The sequence below is a fragment of the Leishmania major genome, chromosome 27 (assembly GCF_000002725.2).
Source record: "Leishmania major strain Friedlin complete genome, chromosome 27".
In the NCBI taxonomy this organism is placed as follows: Eukaryota; Euglenozoa; class Kinetoplastea; order Trypanosomatida; family Trypanosomatidae; genus Leishmania; species Leishmania major.
In genome coordinates this window covers 387,953-403,683 of record NC_007268.2, presented here as the reverse complement: position 1 = coordinate 403,683, position 15,731 = coordinate 387,953, and the positions used below count along the sequence as shown (strand labels likewise).

Sequence of the window (15,731 nt, the reverse complement as noted above, 5' to 3'; positions counted from 1 at the left end):
CCGCTCTGGGGCAGGGGTGAACCAAACAAAATGGAAGGTTGCCGGTGCTGCGCGATCTCTGTGAGTCTCATGCTCGTCTTGCCTTCGAGCACCGTCCTCTCCTCACTCTCTCCACATTGCACTCCCGCACCGTGACCCCGCTCTGTCGTTTTGCTGCCGTACTCGCGATGCACACTTCACAGGGATAGACACAGGACCACTGACTCGCCTCATGCACGCATGGAGGCTGTATCTACTTACGAGTCAGGCCGTGCGCTACCTTCGCGTGTACGACCCGGTCGACGCAAGCATGACGGTCGCTGCTCTCGGAGAGCTGGACTGCCGGTTGTCAGTTTCCACGACGACCTTTTTCTTGAGTCTTGCACCTTCGTTACCGCACTATGACTCGACGCAGCTGACGCGAGTCTTCGCGGGGTTATCAAGACTACGTGTGGCGCACTACATGATCACCGCATACATCCTTAAGTTGTTTCTCTCCTCGCTGACGCGGGACTGCGGTAGCGCAACGGCATCTACCTCGCCGGTGAACGGAGGAAGTCGGCCAAGATGCGCTGCTGCCGAGCAGCTGGCCGCGGTTGCGGGTATGGTGCACATTCTACAGCTGCATCATACTCAACGAACGACGCGCGCCTTTCTTGCCGCGGAGGAGAGGGCCCTGGCCCCACTCATGGCCTCCTGTGGAGACGCATGCAGCGTTTTGGGGCGCCGCGGACAGAAAGACGGCGAGGCCTGCGTCACCTCACCCGCTTCTGCGCGGCTGATGGCGGTGCAGGTGCTCTTCCTCCTCGAGGTGTACGTGAATGCGCGCGTGCGCGTGACAGCGCCGCATACACCGCTGTGGTTGCTGAACATGGTTTTTCATGCTCCGTGGACCTCCTTTACGCTGTCTGAGCTGCTGCACGTGTATAGCCGACTCTTTCCAGGTGCCAGCGCTCACCGACCGGCGGGGTGCGCTGCAGACTTCTCTGCCACATTTCTGATCCAGGAGTTGCTCACCGAGAATATCCTCTACCGTGCCGGGGGTGCAGAAAGGGAGGGCGGTACACGCTGCCGATGTGCACCACCTGCGGCTGGAGCAGAAGACGCTGCTGTCGGCGTTTCGCTCCGCAGCAGTGACTTTTCGGTGGCGGTACAGAGCAGATGCCGCGTGTGGAGAAGACGGTCGCCAGGGGAGCAGTACGCCCTACTGCGCTGCACCGTCTGGCGTCTTGCACAACATCCGACGGAGAGAGCGCGAGACGCAGAGGCCTGTGAGCTGCTGCGCTTTCTAACACCCGCTCTGTTTTGCCAACTGTCGGCGGAGTTCGGCGGTCGAATGCGCGGCTCTGCGCTGCGGTGGTGGATGAAGGTGCTCCCTAGATCTGCCGTGGAGAGATGTGGCGTGATGGACTCAAGGGAGAGTGACGCACTTCGCGAAGGCGCAGTTGGCGAGGCCGTTCAGATTTGCATTGCCCTCCTGCAGCTGCTTTATACCCAGCACGTCGCTGCTGGAGAGGAGGCGAGCTCTTCGGCGCGTTCTGCGGTCGCGTGTCATACAGAGGATTCCGCCGGTACTAGACAAGGTGCTGGAGTGCTCGTTTCGGTGCAGCGGCTCGTCGCCTGCCTGCGCACGGTGGCCTCGCTAGTCCCCAATCACATGGGGGATGAGAGGGAGTGGGAGCTGCTAGCTCTGCTACTTGACGTGCACGTTCCCTCCTCCTGCACTACTACTGGCGGCACTTTTACACATTGGCTGGAGACGGAGGCGCATCAGAGCGGCGATGCGTCGCACATGTGGCGATGTCTGTCGGTGGCAACGGAAGCCGCGCGGGATGTGCTGATGGCACGATGGTGTCACTTCTGGACCCACCACAGAAGTGCGAACAGGTTTGGGAACCCTATGGCGAAGAGCAAGTGCCGATCGGCGACCCTCGCGCGTGCTACGGAGGACGACGGCGTGACGCATCTTGGCAAACTCGCTGAGGATGCGTTGCTGTTGCACTGGTGCATCGCTAACCTGGTGAATGAGTGGCTGCAGCGCAGTCACCGAGCCAGTCAACTATGTGGATGTCCGACGCCGCCTCCTGCTCATCTCACTTCACCAAGGTTTTCCTTTCAGCAGATATGGCGAGAGATGCTTGCAGAGACGGTGGCGGAACTTGACGATTCTCACCAGAGAGTAGCCGCCGGTGTGTCGCCATACCCCTTCATGAAGTTGGAGACGGATCTTCTCGTGATCATGGCGGAGTCGCTCGACCCGAACAGGACGGCGCGGGTGCGGAGTGATGATGCACAGCCGGCGCCTCTTCTAGGGTCCTTGGCCGACGCAATTGGCCAGTCTGCGCTACCGGAGGCTCTCTGCGCTGCACTGGAGCAGGCGCAAGCGCACAGCACCGACGCGCCCAGTAGGACCGTCCCCTCGTACGCGGAAGCAAGAGTGCAGCGGGAGCGGTGGCGGCGCCGTATGTGGTGGGCGGCGAGCACCTCTGCTCCTGGCACGTCGATGTCGCTGCAGGCTGCGCAGGTGATGCTTCTCAACGCGTTGTTCCCCCCGAGTGCAAACGGTTGCACGTGCGCCTCAGCAGCTCTCGTCTCGCTGCGGGGGTTGTCGGTGCAGTGGCCGTACCGCATGCTAGCAGTGTGTCTACGCAGTTCTGCCCCTCTGCAGCAGCCCGGAGTGACCCACCATGCAGCAGCGGAGGGCTGTGGGAGCGAGTGGCGCGCGCGCATCCCACCGTGGGAGAGGAAAGACATCCGCGATCTCGACGCTGAGCACCACGCGCTCGGATCACTTACGCCGTGCGACAGTGCAAACTTTACAGAGGACCCACGAACACCGGCAATCGACGAGCCGTCGTCGACACAGCGGTCGCTCTTTGTGTGCGCCAAAGGCCTCTCCAACACGCTTATGTGTAACATCGAGTCTCTCGTCGCGTGGCAGCAGCGCTGTGGCGTGTTACCGGCGAACACGTTGCGTGGCAGAGGTGAGGATGGGAGGTTCTTGCCGCCTGACCTGTGTGGCGCGATAGCAACGCCCTACCGCATGTGGTACCGCGACGATACACCGATAACTCTCGTCAGAGAACCTGTTTTAGCGCCCAGGCCGTTCGAAAACCCTATCGGGGGCGTCGTCGCGAGTGACTTTGCTGAAAGCGTGCCAGGAGCGGCCTCCGCACATGGCACAGACGTGCTTGTGCCACTGTGTGAGACGGTGGCGTTGCTGACAAGAGCAGCGATGCCGCTGAACGCGAGTTGTGCATCTCTTTTGGCACTGCCTCCTACACGGTCTTCACCGTGCTGGACATCTTGCACCGACAGCGCTGCATCGTCGTCACTGTTCACGCCTCTATCCCCGTTGCGGCCCTTTGCTGCTACCGAGGCCCTCTACGCTGAGCTGTGTTTTCGCTTCTGGGAGTGCTGTCAGCGCCTGGCGGAAGCTCTCCTCCCCCTGTGCGCGGTGTCGAGAACTGACTCGCGTGACTACGAAGAGGTATCTACCTCTGCCACAGCGGCGGAAGCTCTAGCGATTGCCGGCGCGGTGGAGTGGCGCCTCTTCAGCCGCTACGTCAGTGACGCATCACCGCCGGCGGAGCCATTCTGTGACACGTATGCGCTCGCTGCTGCCCAGGGCCGGGCATCGGCACTGCTCCTGCCGCTGATGTGGCGGTGTGTGCACTGCTGCGTCGCGGGGCCGAGCCCGGCGACCTCACGGATAAGCAAGTGTCATCGGCCGATTCGGGGGGTCCTATTAGACGTGTGGCGTCTCCATCTGTTTGCAACTCACTTGTGCGGTAAGCTACCCCTACCTGCCAGGTGCGAGCGGGCTCAGGAGCGTCTGTGGTGGTGCTTGCAGGCTGCGCTCTCAGACGCTCTACCTGTGGAGCAACGCGTGTCTCTGCGTGATGAGCCGTCTGTGGGGTCAGAAGACCAAGCCGCATTGGAGCTGGCCATGTGTGATCTGAAGGCAAGCTTACGCGAGCGGCACTGGTTCGACAGCACCACGGAAACCACAGAGCGTCCGCTCACCTTCCTGCGCGACACCGTCATCTCAATGTGTGATGGCCTCGGCGCAGCACCGGTGGTGAGTCGTGATGGAGACACAGCAGTGACCTCACCGATGGACACCTACGTGCAGCGACTTCTCCCCTCCCATCCGTTTGTGCTCGCTGGCCCCACCCGCGTGCGCACGCATCTCCTGTGCGGCGTGCGACTTGTCGTCTTGACATGGATGCACATCCTCCTGCTCGAGAGTATCGCAGCGTATCACCCGCGGATCTTCTCGCACGAGTGCACACAGCAGCTGAGCTGGGTGCAGACGCGCATAAGGGCATACGAGCAAGGGCTCTACCATGCAATACTTCCCACAGCACCCTCCTGCAACCACGGCGTTGCACACTCCACGGGATCGTCAACAAGAGCGGCGTCGAGGCGTCGCGGCCTGCTTGCCGAATGCCTCATCCGAGAGCTCGATGCTGCCGTATCTGAGCTGATGACATGGTCGAGAGGGCCTCCTTGTATCTCCGCCCCATGAGGCTGCCGAGCTGCCTCACCATCAGTTTGCCTCTCTCTCGTGCGCTCTACGCCGTTCTTCCTCTCCCTTGACTCCCACGATTTCTCTGTGAGGAGTGTGCGTCGTAGGCGGCCCTCTCTCTCTCTCCCTCTCTCGTTTCCTTTTGCGCCGACACCCATCCGCCACTGTGCTGGGGAGGGGAGGAGATGGGGTGGGGGCAGAGGGCACCGCCTTTTGTCTCTCTCTCTCTCTCCGCGTTACCGTGTTGCCGCATGCGCGGAGACGGCTCATGCTGCTCTTTTTTCTCCTTTCTTGGTTGTTGGTCTCTCACCTTTTCAGCTCCTTTCATCGACCCCCTCCTCTCCCCAAGCCCTTTCCAGAGGGCCCTCTCTGCCATCCGCGTGGGTGTGTGGGGCTCGGACATGTAGAGAGGGGAGAGGAGAGATCATCGGAGGCCGCTGCTGCTGCTGATGCTGCTGCTCCATCGAGTACTTCTTTCCAGATGTTCGACAACACAACGAGGGTGAAAAACAACAACGACACGCGGTCCCGTTGCTCGTGTAGAAGTGCCGTCTGCATACGAGACGAGCAACCTTCCCTGTGCCGCAGCGTCATCCTCCTGAATTCCTCCATTTATTCCCCGCTCCTCGGCAGGCCATCGCTATGGTGGTGCTTGTCTGCCATGTTGTTGACTTGTCTTGTGGTCCTCGCTCCTGCCTCTGAGATGCACTCTGCTGCTCTCTCACGCACCACGTGCTTCTGTTGCCGCTCGTTGCCCTTTGTCTCCTCTCTCTCATGCACGGATGATGGCACACTCTCCACTTCCGTATCCCACCCCCTCACAGATCTCTTGCTTCTCCCTGTGCACACGGAGCAGAAACCCTGTTGCCGTTTGCCCTTTCCCTGTTGCGCGGCGCCTGTCTTTCATCCCGGATCGGAAGTGTCCGATCTTTAGAAAGCAGCACGGGACCGGGTGACACTGTTTCTTGCGCCGTTACGCTTCGCTGCTTCTCTCTTGCCGCTCAGATGCGCTGCTCTGACCCCGCTCCTGCCTCTGCTTCTCACTGAGCGCGCTGCGGATCCTTATCTTTCCTTCAGTGATATATTACACACACGCATATATATATATATATATATATACATTCGGCCTTGCCACTTTCGGTCGCCCTTTTGGTCTTGTCGTCTCCATCCCTTTGTTTGCCAGCATCCTTCTTTACCTCACTCGATTACTTGCACTTACCTCCCTCCTCTCCCATCCGAACAACGTCGCCACTGTCCTGCGGCATTTGCTCCAGGAGGGGACTTGAGCATGGTTGCGCCGCGCATTTATACACGCACGATTACAGAATTACAACGTGGGGGACATTGAGCTGTCGCTGTCTTCTTTTTTCTTTTCTTCGGTTGGCTTCGCTTTCAGCGTCACGTGTTCAGTGCCCCCCCCCCTTACCCCACTCCGCTGCAGTAATGGACATATCACGTTCGTCTCAACACAGCGCCACCAAAGAGTCGGCGACGGACTCCTCGTTCGTCGAGACACAGCGCGCCGGGAGCAGCCTATATATCGGGCCAGAGATGGTGCCGGAGGAGGCCAACAGAAGATCTGCGCACCCCAATAAGAGTATGAAGACGTCGCGCGAGCAGCTGCTCTACCTGCAAGCCCTTTACCCGTACGCCCATTATGACGAGCTGATGGCCGTAATTAGCAGCACCGACAGCGCAGACGAGGCAGCGGAGCGCGCCTACGAGGCACTGAACCCCGACTACAACGGTTTCGCGTATCTCAAAGAGCAGCATGACCTCTTCACGAGCGAAAAACTACGGAGCGCCGAACGGGCGACGGCGTTTGCGGGCTTGAAGGAGTCGCTGGAGGAGCGGGCGGCGTCTGCCTTTCGGCCTGGGCACTTTGGCAATCTCTCGCAGCTGCAGGAGTACCACGACACGGTGGGGCTCTTCATCGTGGACACATCAGATTGGGACCGCGCGACGCTGCTGCCCTCACGCGACTTAGCGGAGATGGCGTTCATGGACCTCCCTCTACTCGAGGAGCGGACTAGTTACGAGGCAGCCAGGGCCACGATCAACGGTGACAGCAACGACGTCAATGGGCTGAGACGTGAGAGCTGGTCGCAGGTGTGCAGCCCCTCGCTCACCGCATCTAACAACGCGACCTGCTTCCTGGACCTGCAGCCGAGCAGGAAGCTGTGCCCCGTCAGCACCACCGCGCCCGCTTCGCTTTCGGGAGGAAAGGTTGGCAAATGCTATCGTGAGCCGTCGCGTGATGCATCCGAGGAGCAACTGACAGGTGGGCACAACGGCAGCCGTGCCGTTGGTGTCGGCGGGGACAGCGCCGCCGCGAGCGTCGTGTATGTGCAGCGCAACGACCCACCACGTGCAGCACCGATTATAGCGTGGGCGCCTGAGGCAATCCGTGTGGGTCCGGCTGAGGCGCGACGGGAGTGCGAAGGCATTCTGCGCGTTTTCGACGAAGCGACCTTCTTTAAGGAACCGCTGCTGCGGTCAGCGACGCCGCCGCCAGCCCCAACTGGGGCCTTGCTACATGCGCATGTGTCTCCGCAGGAAAGCGCCTTGGCTGCTCCGCCATCCCCGCAGGCGACCCTTCCATCGTTCATGGGGGAGGAGAGCGAGGCCCACGAGCCGTTCGATTCGGGCTCCGGCGCAGTGCCTAACTGTGGCGGCGGTGACAAGGTCCACGATGCGAACGCTGAGGAGTTGCTCAGCGCACAGGCGCCATCCGCATCGCATTCTCACCACCGCAGACGCACCTGCTTACCCAAACCCTATGCGGACACGCAATCCGGCCCGACCGCGAGCACGAGCACGGCCTACGGCACCCCCAACGGGACGCGAGAGATCTCGGGCGACAATGACAGCGCGGCCTTCTCCAATGCGCTTAGCGCGCAGTGCAGGATGCGGGATGCGGCCTGCAAAGCGCTCAAGAGGCGCAAGCCGCATCCTCTCACGACTTCGGAGACGGTGCGGCAGCGCATCCGCAGCCGCACTCCAGTAGGCAACTTGATTTTTCGTGCGACTTCCCAGCACACGCCTGTGCTGTCGCCGAAGCAGCAGGAGAGCAGCAACGGACGTCCCAACGTGGTATGCTCGCCAGGGCTCGCTCTGCCGCGAGCCGCTGCCCGCGATGAGGCAAGTGTGCTGAACGGCACCGCCCAGAGCACCGAACGGCAGCAGGCAGCGCACCACAGCTGTGAGGATATACCAGTCGACGGCAGTGATGCGGCTGACGGGGGTGCGGGCGCGCCGCACGGCGAGCGACCACTCAGCACAGGAATGTTGGCCATTCCTGCCGCGCACAGTGGGTGCTCAAGCTTGGACCCCGTAACCTTCCTGAACGCCGAGGAGGAGCGCTGGGAAGCCATAGCGATGATGCTGGCCCCATACGAGGAGGTGTTTGGCTCCAAGTCCCGCTGCGCGCTTACGCGGTGCATCCACGATGAGTGCCCCAAGCTGCGTGACAACGCCACGGTCATTCTGCAGCGGCTGCTGCACGTGGTCGGGAAGGCGCTGTGTGGCAAAGAGATCGTGGAGGGCATGACAGAGGAACCACTGGAGGTACCCTTGCTCGGCCCGATTCTGCTCTCCACCTCACCTATCAAGCTGACCGAGCTACGCTTTCGCGAGGACAAGTGCTCTATCGAGTTTTGCGAGGATGGGACACAACTGCAGGCGAAGCTGAACGTAAAGGCGATGTCGCTGGATGCGATCCAGTTTGCGTACATTGGTGAAGCCGATGCCGCCCGGCAAGCACGCACGGCGCGGCAATCGCAGCGACGAATACCGGGGTCTTACTGGCGTGCGGCGGCGCGTACGCAGCATGGCAGTGAACAAGACCAGTACACCACGGGTGTTACGCACGGCACCGCCACAATCAAGGCTGCCAATGTCCGCGTGAAAGGAAAGGTATGCATATGGCTGATGACCTCCGGCAAAATGCATGTTGTCTTCCAAAAGACAAGCGTCTCTGTGGGCTCCTTTCGGTTGTCAACAACAGTGAGGAAGCTAAACGTCTTGTGCACTCTCGGTGCACCTATTTTGCGGCTAATGGTACAGCGCGGCATTAAGCAGGCGCTGCAAAGCGGGCACAGCTTGTGACATCTGCGTGCGTGCGTGCGTGCGTGTGTGTGTGTGTGTGTGCCTCATCTGCTGCAGACCGTGAAACATACTAAGCGGCTCTTGCCATTTTCTTCTGTCCTTTTAGATTGCATGTGTGTGTGTGTGTGTGTGTGCATGAAAAGGGCTGCCACGGTGCGTCACTTGCGGCTCGCCGTTGCTCAGCCCTGCCGTGCACGGAGGCACACCCGCACGCGCCTGAAAGGCGACAGACGCGAAAAGAAAGCCCCGTTTCCTATGACTCCTTTGAGGCTGCCGCCGCCACTGCATCCCACCTCACTGATCACGCGCGCAAAAACCGGGAAGAGGAGCGGCCATGCAGAAGCAGCAGGTAAATTTGACGGGAACCTATGCAACGGACCGTAGGACCGCATGCGACGACACAGCAGCCGTCGGCTGGCTGCCTCTTCGCCTCTACGGTCCCCTTTTCACTTTTTGTTTTCGGTCGCATTTCGGATTCCCCAGGGAGGCGGTATGGGCTGCACGCCAACCGGCCCGAATCGAAGCCATATGCACCGGCAGCGAAAGATGACAGCGTATACCATGGGAAGAGGCTGCGCACAATGGCGACACTTGCGCGCCAGGTGTCTGCGTGCATGGGACATTTCGGCGACTCTGGCTCGGGTGCTGGGTTCGACGTGCGGGTGCGCATCTTCCCTCTCCCGCTGCTCTCTGTTTCCTCTTCATCCTAGGACTTTTCCCTCTCTTGCTCGCTCATTCTTTTCATCTTGTGACAAGTGAGATGCCATGGTGGCCATTGGCGTTGGGCTATCATGCATGTTGGCACCGGCCGTCTCTCACAATCGCCCGTCTGCCGCATCAGCCACCACCGTCCATCAAGGAGCATCTCGTTCCGAAGGGCTTGGCAGCCTCTGGTGCCAAGGATTACTCGCAGGCAGGGCGTGAGCAGAGCAATGTGAAACCTGCACTCGGCCCATCAACTCAGCCGAACTGCAGCGAGAACAGAGCCGGCAGCACCTGCGCGTTGCGGTGCACCTACGCGACCACTGTGTAGGCGTGTGCGCGTGTCTTCTGTGGAGACGCACAGGTGCAGCGACGTGGCAGAGGAAAGGATTGCACAAGCGAACCTGTTGTTGGTTTGTTTCTGTTCTCCTTCGCCATTCCACCTACACACACACACACAGACACACAGACCTCGCTCTCCTTTCTTTCTCTTGTTGCCCGACTCGATGAGGATAGAAGGTCAAAGAATGAACAGAATGCGATGCACGTTGCTGGTGCACCCAGCTGGCCGCCTTTGCGCTGCCCTACGCCAGCTGCATAGCCGCCTGCTGTCAGGTCCGTGAAAGATGGCGGTGTGTGGGGTGGGTGGGTGTAGCGGGACATGGCCCGGCACCGGCCTAGAATCCGTGCAGTGGCCCTTCCTCCATAGCTGCAAGTGAAGCCGCCCATCCTGCAGCGAAAGCTGAAGAGAAAAAAGAATATTGAGGTGGTGGTTGGGGGAGGGTTGGTTGTCACCGCCCGCGCCGCGTTGCGGCAATCGCGGGTCTTCTTTGCCGCTCTCCAGCCATACGTTTGAGCCGCCGTGGTTCTCAGGGCGTCATCCTGCTTCTCCGTTAGGATCATCTGCTGAGCTGCGAACACGCGCCTTCTAGCCGCGAAGGTCGATGCTTATCGTTTGCTCTTCCTCCAATGCGCATCACGAGAGTGTCTGTCGTTTTCATATAAATATCTGTGTGGAAAGTCGCTGTGCATCTTAGTCTTTTGTTTCCTTGCATTTTGCGCTCCCTGATGAGGAGTGGGTGTGGAGGACACCCCTCAGTGCGTGGTGCCGCAGGGCCCAGTACACACCCCGCTCTCTATCTGTGTGTGTGTGTGTTTGGGAAAGCGATCCAGCCCCCCCCCCCCAACGCCTGCCAAGTGCCCCAGCCACCTCGGGTGGTGGCAGGGCCCCGCACCGACGACGTAGGGGAGGTCGGAGCGATGTATCGCTGCGGATGTCGCTGGTGAGGTTGTGGAGGGCGTGGCGTCGGAGCGGCGTGCGACGGCGGACACCTTTGTGCCACCCACGTGATGGGGGGGGCAGAGTGCCAGCGTGGCTCGAACACATCTCCCCTACCCCCTCCCGGTCCCTCACTCTGCCCAGCGGTGCAGGGAGCCTGCGCCACTCCCAAGGAGGGCGCGGCAGGTGGCGACCGGCGCAGTGGGTGCGGCTGTGTAGAGCTTTGGACGGAGGCCGTACCCAGATGACTGGGTCGGCGCAGTGCTGTACCGCGTATGCCTACCGCTGCTTCGCGCCAGGCCATGTGGGCCGGTGTGACGGGGCCGGCTGGAGTGGAGTGGAGTGCAGCTCGCGTTGCACGGGCAGAGGAAGGGGGCACACGCCGACACAAAGCCAAGACCCTTCCCCGCCGCCTTTGTCGTACTGTGGCAATGCCGACTGCCACGGCCTTCGCTCTGCTGCGAGGGTATCCCTCTGGGTATGGGGGGGGGGGCGGGGCGGGTTCGGCAAGCGAAAAGATGAACCGAAAAAGAAAGCGAAGCAAAAGGCTCTATGGACGGTGAAGGAGGACCTGAGGGACTGCAGCGCTGCGAGAGCCAAGTGTGATGCGTACGCGGACACAGAGAAGGGGTGTTGCGCAACCGTTGACGCCACAGCGAAGAGACGGGAAGCACGCTACGGCCAGCGTGCGGGCGCATGTACTGCTGCTGCTGCTGCTGCGTGTGTGTGTCGGCGGGAGCGCGTGGTAGGTCTTCTATACTCTCCACATCTTCTGATAAAGGTCATTTGTGCCACCATCAGCAGAGCTGATCGGCGTGCAAATCGCGAGTGCAGCGGCTCCCCGCGTTCGCGTCGCCGCTGTGTGTCTCCGTTGGCGAGGGCCTCTCGCTGTTGCATAACGTCTCCCTCTCGTTCCATTGTTTTTTCCTCATCGTGGACTGCAGCCGATCCACGTTTTAAACCCTCGTCGAACATCTCACGAGCTTGAGCCATCGCCATCGAAGAAAGGCGAGGCTGATGCTAATAGCGTAGCATGGGTGTCAAGGGGCTTTGGAGCTATGTGGAGCACCACAGCATCCAGTATGCATTTCCCAACAAAAATGCGCGCGCAGACTGCTACGCGGTGAACCCGCGCCATCTTCTGGTGGACATGAATGCCGTGCTGCACATGGCATACGACTCCACGAGGCCGACAACTGCAGCGACGCTGCGCGCGGTGGTAGCAAAGATGGATGAGCTGCTCACGCGTGTGCGAGCCCGCGACACGTTGGTGCTTGTTTACGACGGCGTGGCGCCGATTGCGAAGCTAAAGACGCAAAAGGAGCGTCGCAACTCCCTTTCTGTGCACCCGCCCCGTCCCGCCAAAACAGTCGCCTCCTCGAAGGGCAGCGGAAACGGCAGCATCCGTGTTTCGCCGTGGTACACGTGCGACCCTGTGCTGGGCGAAGTGCCGCTGCACCGTGAGGAGATCCTCTGCGGGGCAGAGTTCGTGCTCGCCTGCGAGGAGTACATCACAACATACCTTCAGCAGCGCAAGGCACACTACTCTTGGGCTAAGCTGATCGTAAGCGGGTGCTGCGAGCCGGGGGAGGGTGAGGTGAAGATATCTGCGCTCCTACGCAGGCTCTGGGCAGAGACAGTTGCCGATGGCAGCTACAGCCAAGACGATGTCGTGACGATGGTGGGCAACGACTCGGACCTCATCCTGGTTGCCATGGTGGCTGTCCCGTACTCGTACTACACCCTGATCGACCCATTTGACCTCAGCCTCACGTCTCTTCGGGAGCTGATGAACCACTGGTCCCAGGCCGTGCCGAACCCCCCACTGCCAGCTGAGCTGCTCCCTTCCTACCGCATCGATTTTGTATTCCTGATGTTGCTCTCCGGCGACGACTACTACAAGGGCATCGGAGGCGACAGCGTTGCGCTGTGGCGGCGGTACCGCCATCTGCGCGTGAACGAGGGCTACTTCCGCCGTGCCCTGATTTCCGGACGACACCTCGAGCTGGATGTGGAGTTTCTGCGCGCGGTGCTCACGCGTAGTGGTTCCATGGCGACACAGCTCTTGCGCGTCCCACGCAACAAGCGCAAGACTGCCAAGGTGCTTCTGCGCGGCGGCGGCGGTGGTGGGGGCGGCGGTGCCAAGGAAGGGACGCAGCTTCTAGCGGCGGCGCTATGGAGCCTGCGAAGCTACGTATTCGGTCGGTGCCCCGACTACGGCTTCTTCCCGCACCAGGAAGGACTTCCGTCCGTGGGCTCGTTGCGTGCTGCCGCGCACGCGCGGGGTCTGAGTCGGAAGGTCGACTCCGGTGCCGCCGAGGGGGCTGCCAACGCGGAGACGGCAGACACCGGGAAAGTAGAGGAGGTGACGAGGCCTGTCGGCCCCGTCTTTGCGCCGCTTGAGCAGTGCATTGCCGTGTTGGGTATTCGTGGCCGCTTCTCAGCCGAGCTGGCACGTGCCATTCGAGCGAGCACCAAAGACGATGGGCACAGGCTGACGACGAGCACGTCTATCGGGCTTCTGACAGAGAATGTAAAGAGCGTCATGGCATCTGTGGACACAACGCAACTAACGGAGGCGGAGCGGCGGTTGAGCCATTGCCCCACCGCAGGAGCCGAGGATGAAGATGCCGGGGCTTTCATGCGGCTGGCCGCCATCCTTTCCCGAAAGGCGGCGCCGGCGGCTGTCGAGGGGGCGAAGCGACCCAATCAGTCCGACGAGGCACACCAGGTGAGGACAGAGTACAGCGATGGGGAGGACGACGAGGACGACGAGGCAGCAGCAGCGTAGGAAAACCAAACAAAGGAAACGGTGTGGTTTGGTGGGCATGACAGACACGTCGCTGCATCGCTGTTGCTCCCCCCCCCTCCCCTCCCCCTCCCTTGCAGGGCTCCTTTGCGGCGGCTGATGCTGCAGCCTCGTCCCCCTTATCTGCCCATGTAAGTGACTGCCGCCACGCACGCCTTGCCAAAGCACAGCTGCACGGCATCGCATAGCCCCCCTCCCCCTCACCTCATCACCTGCTGAGTGATACACTTCACCGACAGGCGTTGTTCACAAACCGGCGAGCCGGATTGCCCTAAGAAGAAATAAAAGGGATGACTGCACGAACCCCTGCGGCTGTTGGCGCTCGAGCACACGGAGCGGCTCTTTCTTCTTCGGCTATGGTATGGGGGTTGCTACGTTGTCCCCGCGTTTTGTGTTGAGGGACCACTGACGGTGCTGCTGCTTTGTTGCTCTGCCCGGCGTGAGACGCACACGAGCAGGCCTCTCTCCCTCTGTCAGCAGTCGGGATCGCTGTGCTGATTCGCCTCAGGCGACATACGTGCATGCCTTTTTGTTCTTATTCTCCCACCAATGACTCGCCCACACATGCCTCTTCTCTCATGTATATGCGTGCATATATCCGTATCGGCCATACGCAAACGACACGCACTCGTGGACACCACCCCCTACGCGCGCATCCCATGCCTCTCTCTCCGGTTGATTCGGATGCCCCCCCCCAGTCCTCCCTCAACACCTTTCATTATTCATTAGCATCCTTTGACCTCACAGTGCGTTTATCTTCCCCTTTCTCCTTTCATGGGTGCTTCGACCTTGTGTTGGCCGCTAGTCAGTACTATCTTCGTTTCCTGTTGGTCTCTCTCCCTCAGCACCTCTCTGCTCGTGTGTCTCTCTCGATCAATCGGTTGTGTCATCGCTCTTGCCGCTCATCCGAGTTAGTATCATGCGTCGTGTGCTGCAGTCGTCGCTCGACCGCCGCTCCGCTATGTGCGGGTGGACAGCGGCCGTCACCATGACGTCCGCGAGCCGTGCCTTCATGGATTTGTACAACCCGACACCAGAGCACGCGGCCCTGCGTGAGACCGTGGCCAAGTTTTCTCGTGAGGTGGTCGACAAGCACGCCAGGGAGGACGACGTCAACGGCCACTTCAACCGCGACCTCTTCAAGCAGCTTGGCGATCTGGGCGTAATGGGTGTGACAATTCCCGAGGCGGACGGCGGCGCCGGCATGGACGCTGTGGCTGCTGTGATCATCCACCACGAACTCTCCAAGTATGACCCCGGGTTCTGCCTAGCCTACCTCGCTCACTCCATGCTCTTTGTAAACAACTTCTATTACAGCGCTTCGCCAGAACAGCGGGCGCGGTGGCTGCCCAAGGTGCTCACCGGCGAGCACGTTGGCGCCATGGGCATGTCGGAGCCGAGCGCTGGCACCGATGTGCTGGGAATGCGGATGACCGCGAAGAAAGACAGCAACGGCAACTACGTGTTGAACGGCAGCAAGATTTGGATCACGAACGGCTCGGTCGCCGACGTGTTTCTCATCTACGCCAAGGTGGACGGCAAGATCACCGCCTTCACGGTAGAGCGTGGCACGAAGGGCTTCACACAGGGCCCGAAGATTGATAAGTGCGGCATGCGCGCCTCTCATATGTGCCAGCTCTTCTTGGAAGACGTCGTTGTCCCGGCGGAGAATTTGCTCGGTGAGGAGGGCAAGGGCATGGTGGGCATGATGCGCAACCTAGAACTGGAGCGCGTCACCTTGGCTGCCATGGCGGTCGGCATCGCGGAGCGCTCTGTAGAGCTCATGACGTCATATGCGTCAGAGCGGAACGCATTTGGCCAGCCCATCTCTAACTTCGGCCAGATCCAGCGCTACATCGCAGAGGGCTACGCCGACACCGAGGCGGCGAAGGCACTGGTGTACTCGGTCAGCCACAACGTCCACCCGGACAACAAGAACCGTTTGGGCAGCGATGCCGCCAAGCTGTTTGCCACACCGATTGCCAAGAAGGTCGCGGACTCGGCGATACAGGTGATGGGTGGTATGGGGTACTCGAAAGGTATGCCGGTCGAGCGACTCTGGCGCGACGCGAAGCTGCTGGAGATCGGTGGCGGTACGATCGAGGCACACCATAAGAACATCACAAAGGACCTCCTGAAGAGGCTCAAGTAGACGCGTAGACGCAGGAGGAAAGGTAGTGCGAGGCGAGGCGGCTGCTGCACCTTGGGGTCCCCACCCACGGTCGTGGCCACCACCACGTTCCTCATCGACGCCTTCACTGTTTCCGTGGAACCTCTCCCTTCGCTGATCACGCGCAAGGGGTGGGGTGTCGCCCTACTTTCAA

General features: G+C 60.8%; 4 protein-coding genes across 4 annotated transcripts; all 4 read left to right on the top strand.

Moving 5' to 3' along the window:
• Positions 1 to 211: 211 nt before the first annotated feature.
• Positions 212 to 4,510, top strand: LMJF_27_0960 (conserved hypothetical protein; the record flags this gene model as incomplete). The annotated part of the gene is made up of 1 exon (XM_003721854.1): positions 212 to 4,510. One exon carries the CDS (start codon positions 212 to 214, stop codon positions 4,508 to 4,510), a length of 4,299 nt encoding a protein of 1,432 aa, XP_003721902.1.
• A 1,443-nt stretch (positions 4,511 to 5,953) lies between these two features.
• On the top strand, positions 5,954 to 8,617 carry LMJF_27_0950 (conserved hypothetical protein; the record flags this gene model as incomplete). The annotated part of the gene is made up of 1 exon (XM_003721853.1): positions 5,954 to 8,617. The coding sequence occupies one exon, from the start codon at positions 5,954 to 5,956 to the stop codon at positions 8,615 to 8,617; it is 2,664 nt and encodes an 887-aa protein (XP_003721901.1).
• Positions 8,618 to 11,631: 3,014 nt separating this feature from the next.
• Positions 11,632 to 13,389, top strand: LMJF_27_0940 (conserved hypothetical protein; the record flags this gene model as incomplete). The annotated part of the gene is made up of 1 exon (XM_003721852.1): positions 11,632 to 13,389. The coding sequence occupies one exon, from the start codon at positions 11,632 to 11,634 to the stop codon at positions 13,387 to 13,389; it is 1,758 nt and encodes a 585-aa protein (XP_003721900.1).
• A 937-nt stretch (positions 13,390 to 14,326) lies between these two features.
• On the top strand, positions 14,327 to 15,559 carry LMJF_27_0930 (putative isovaleryl-coA dehydrogenase; the record flags this gene model as incomplete). The annotated part of the gene is made up of 1 exon (XM_003721851.1): positions 14,327 to 15,559. One exon carries the CDS (start codon positions 14,327 to 14,329, stop codon positions 15,557 to 15,559), a length of 1,233 nt encoding a protein of 410 aa, XP_003721899.1.
• Positions 15,560 to 15,731: the final 172 nt, after the last annotated feature.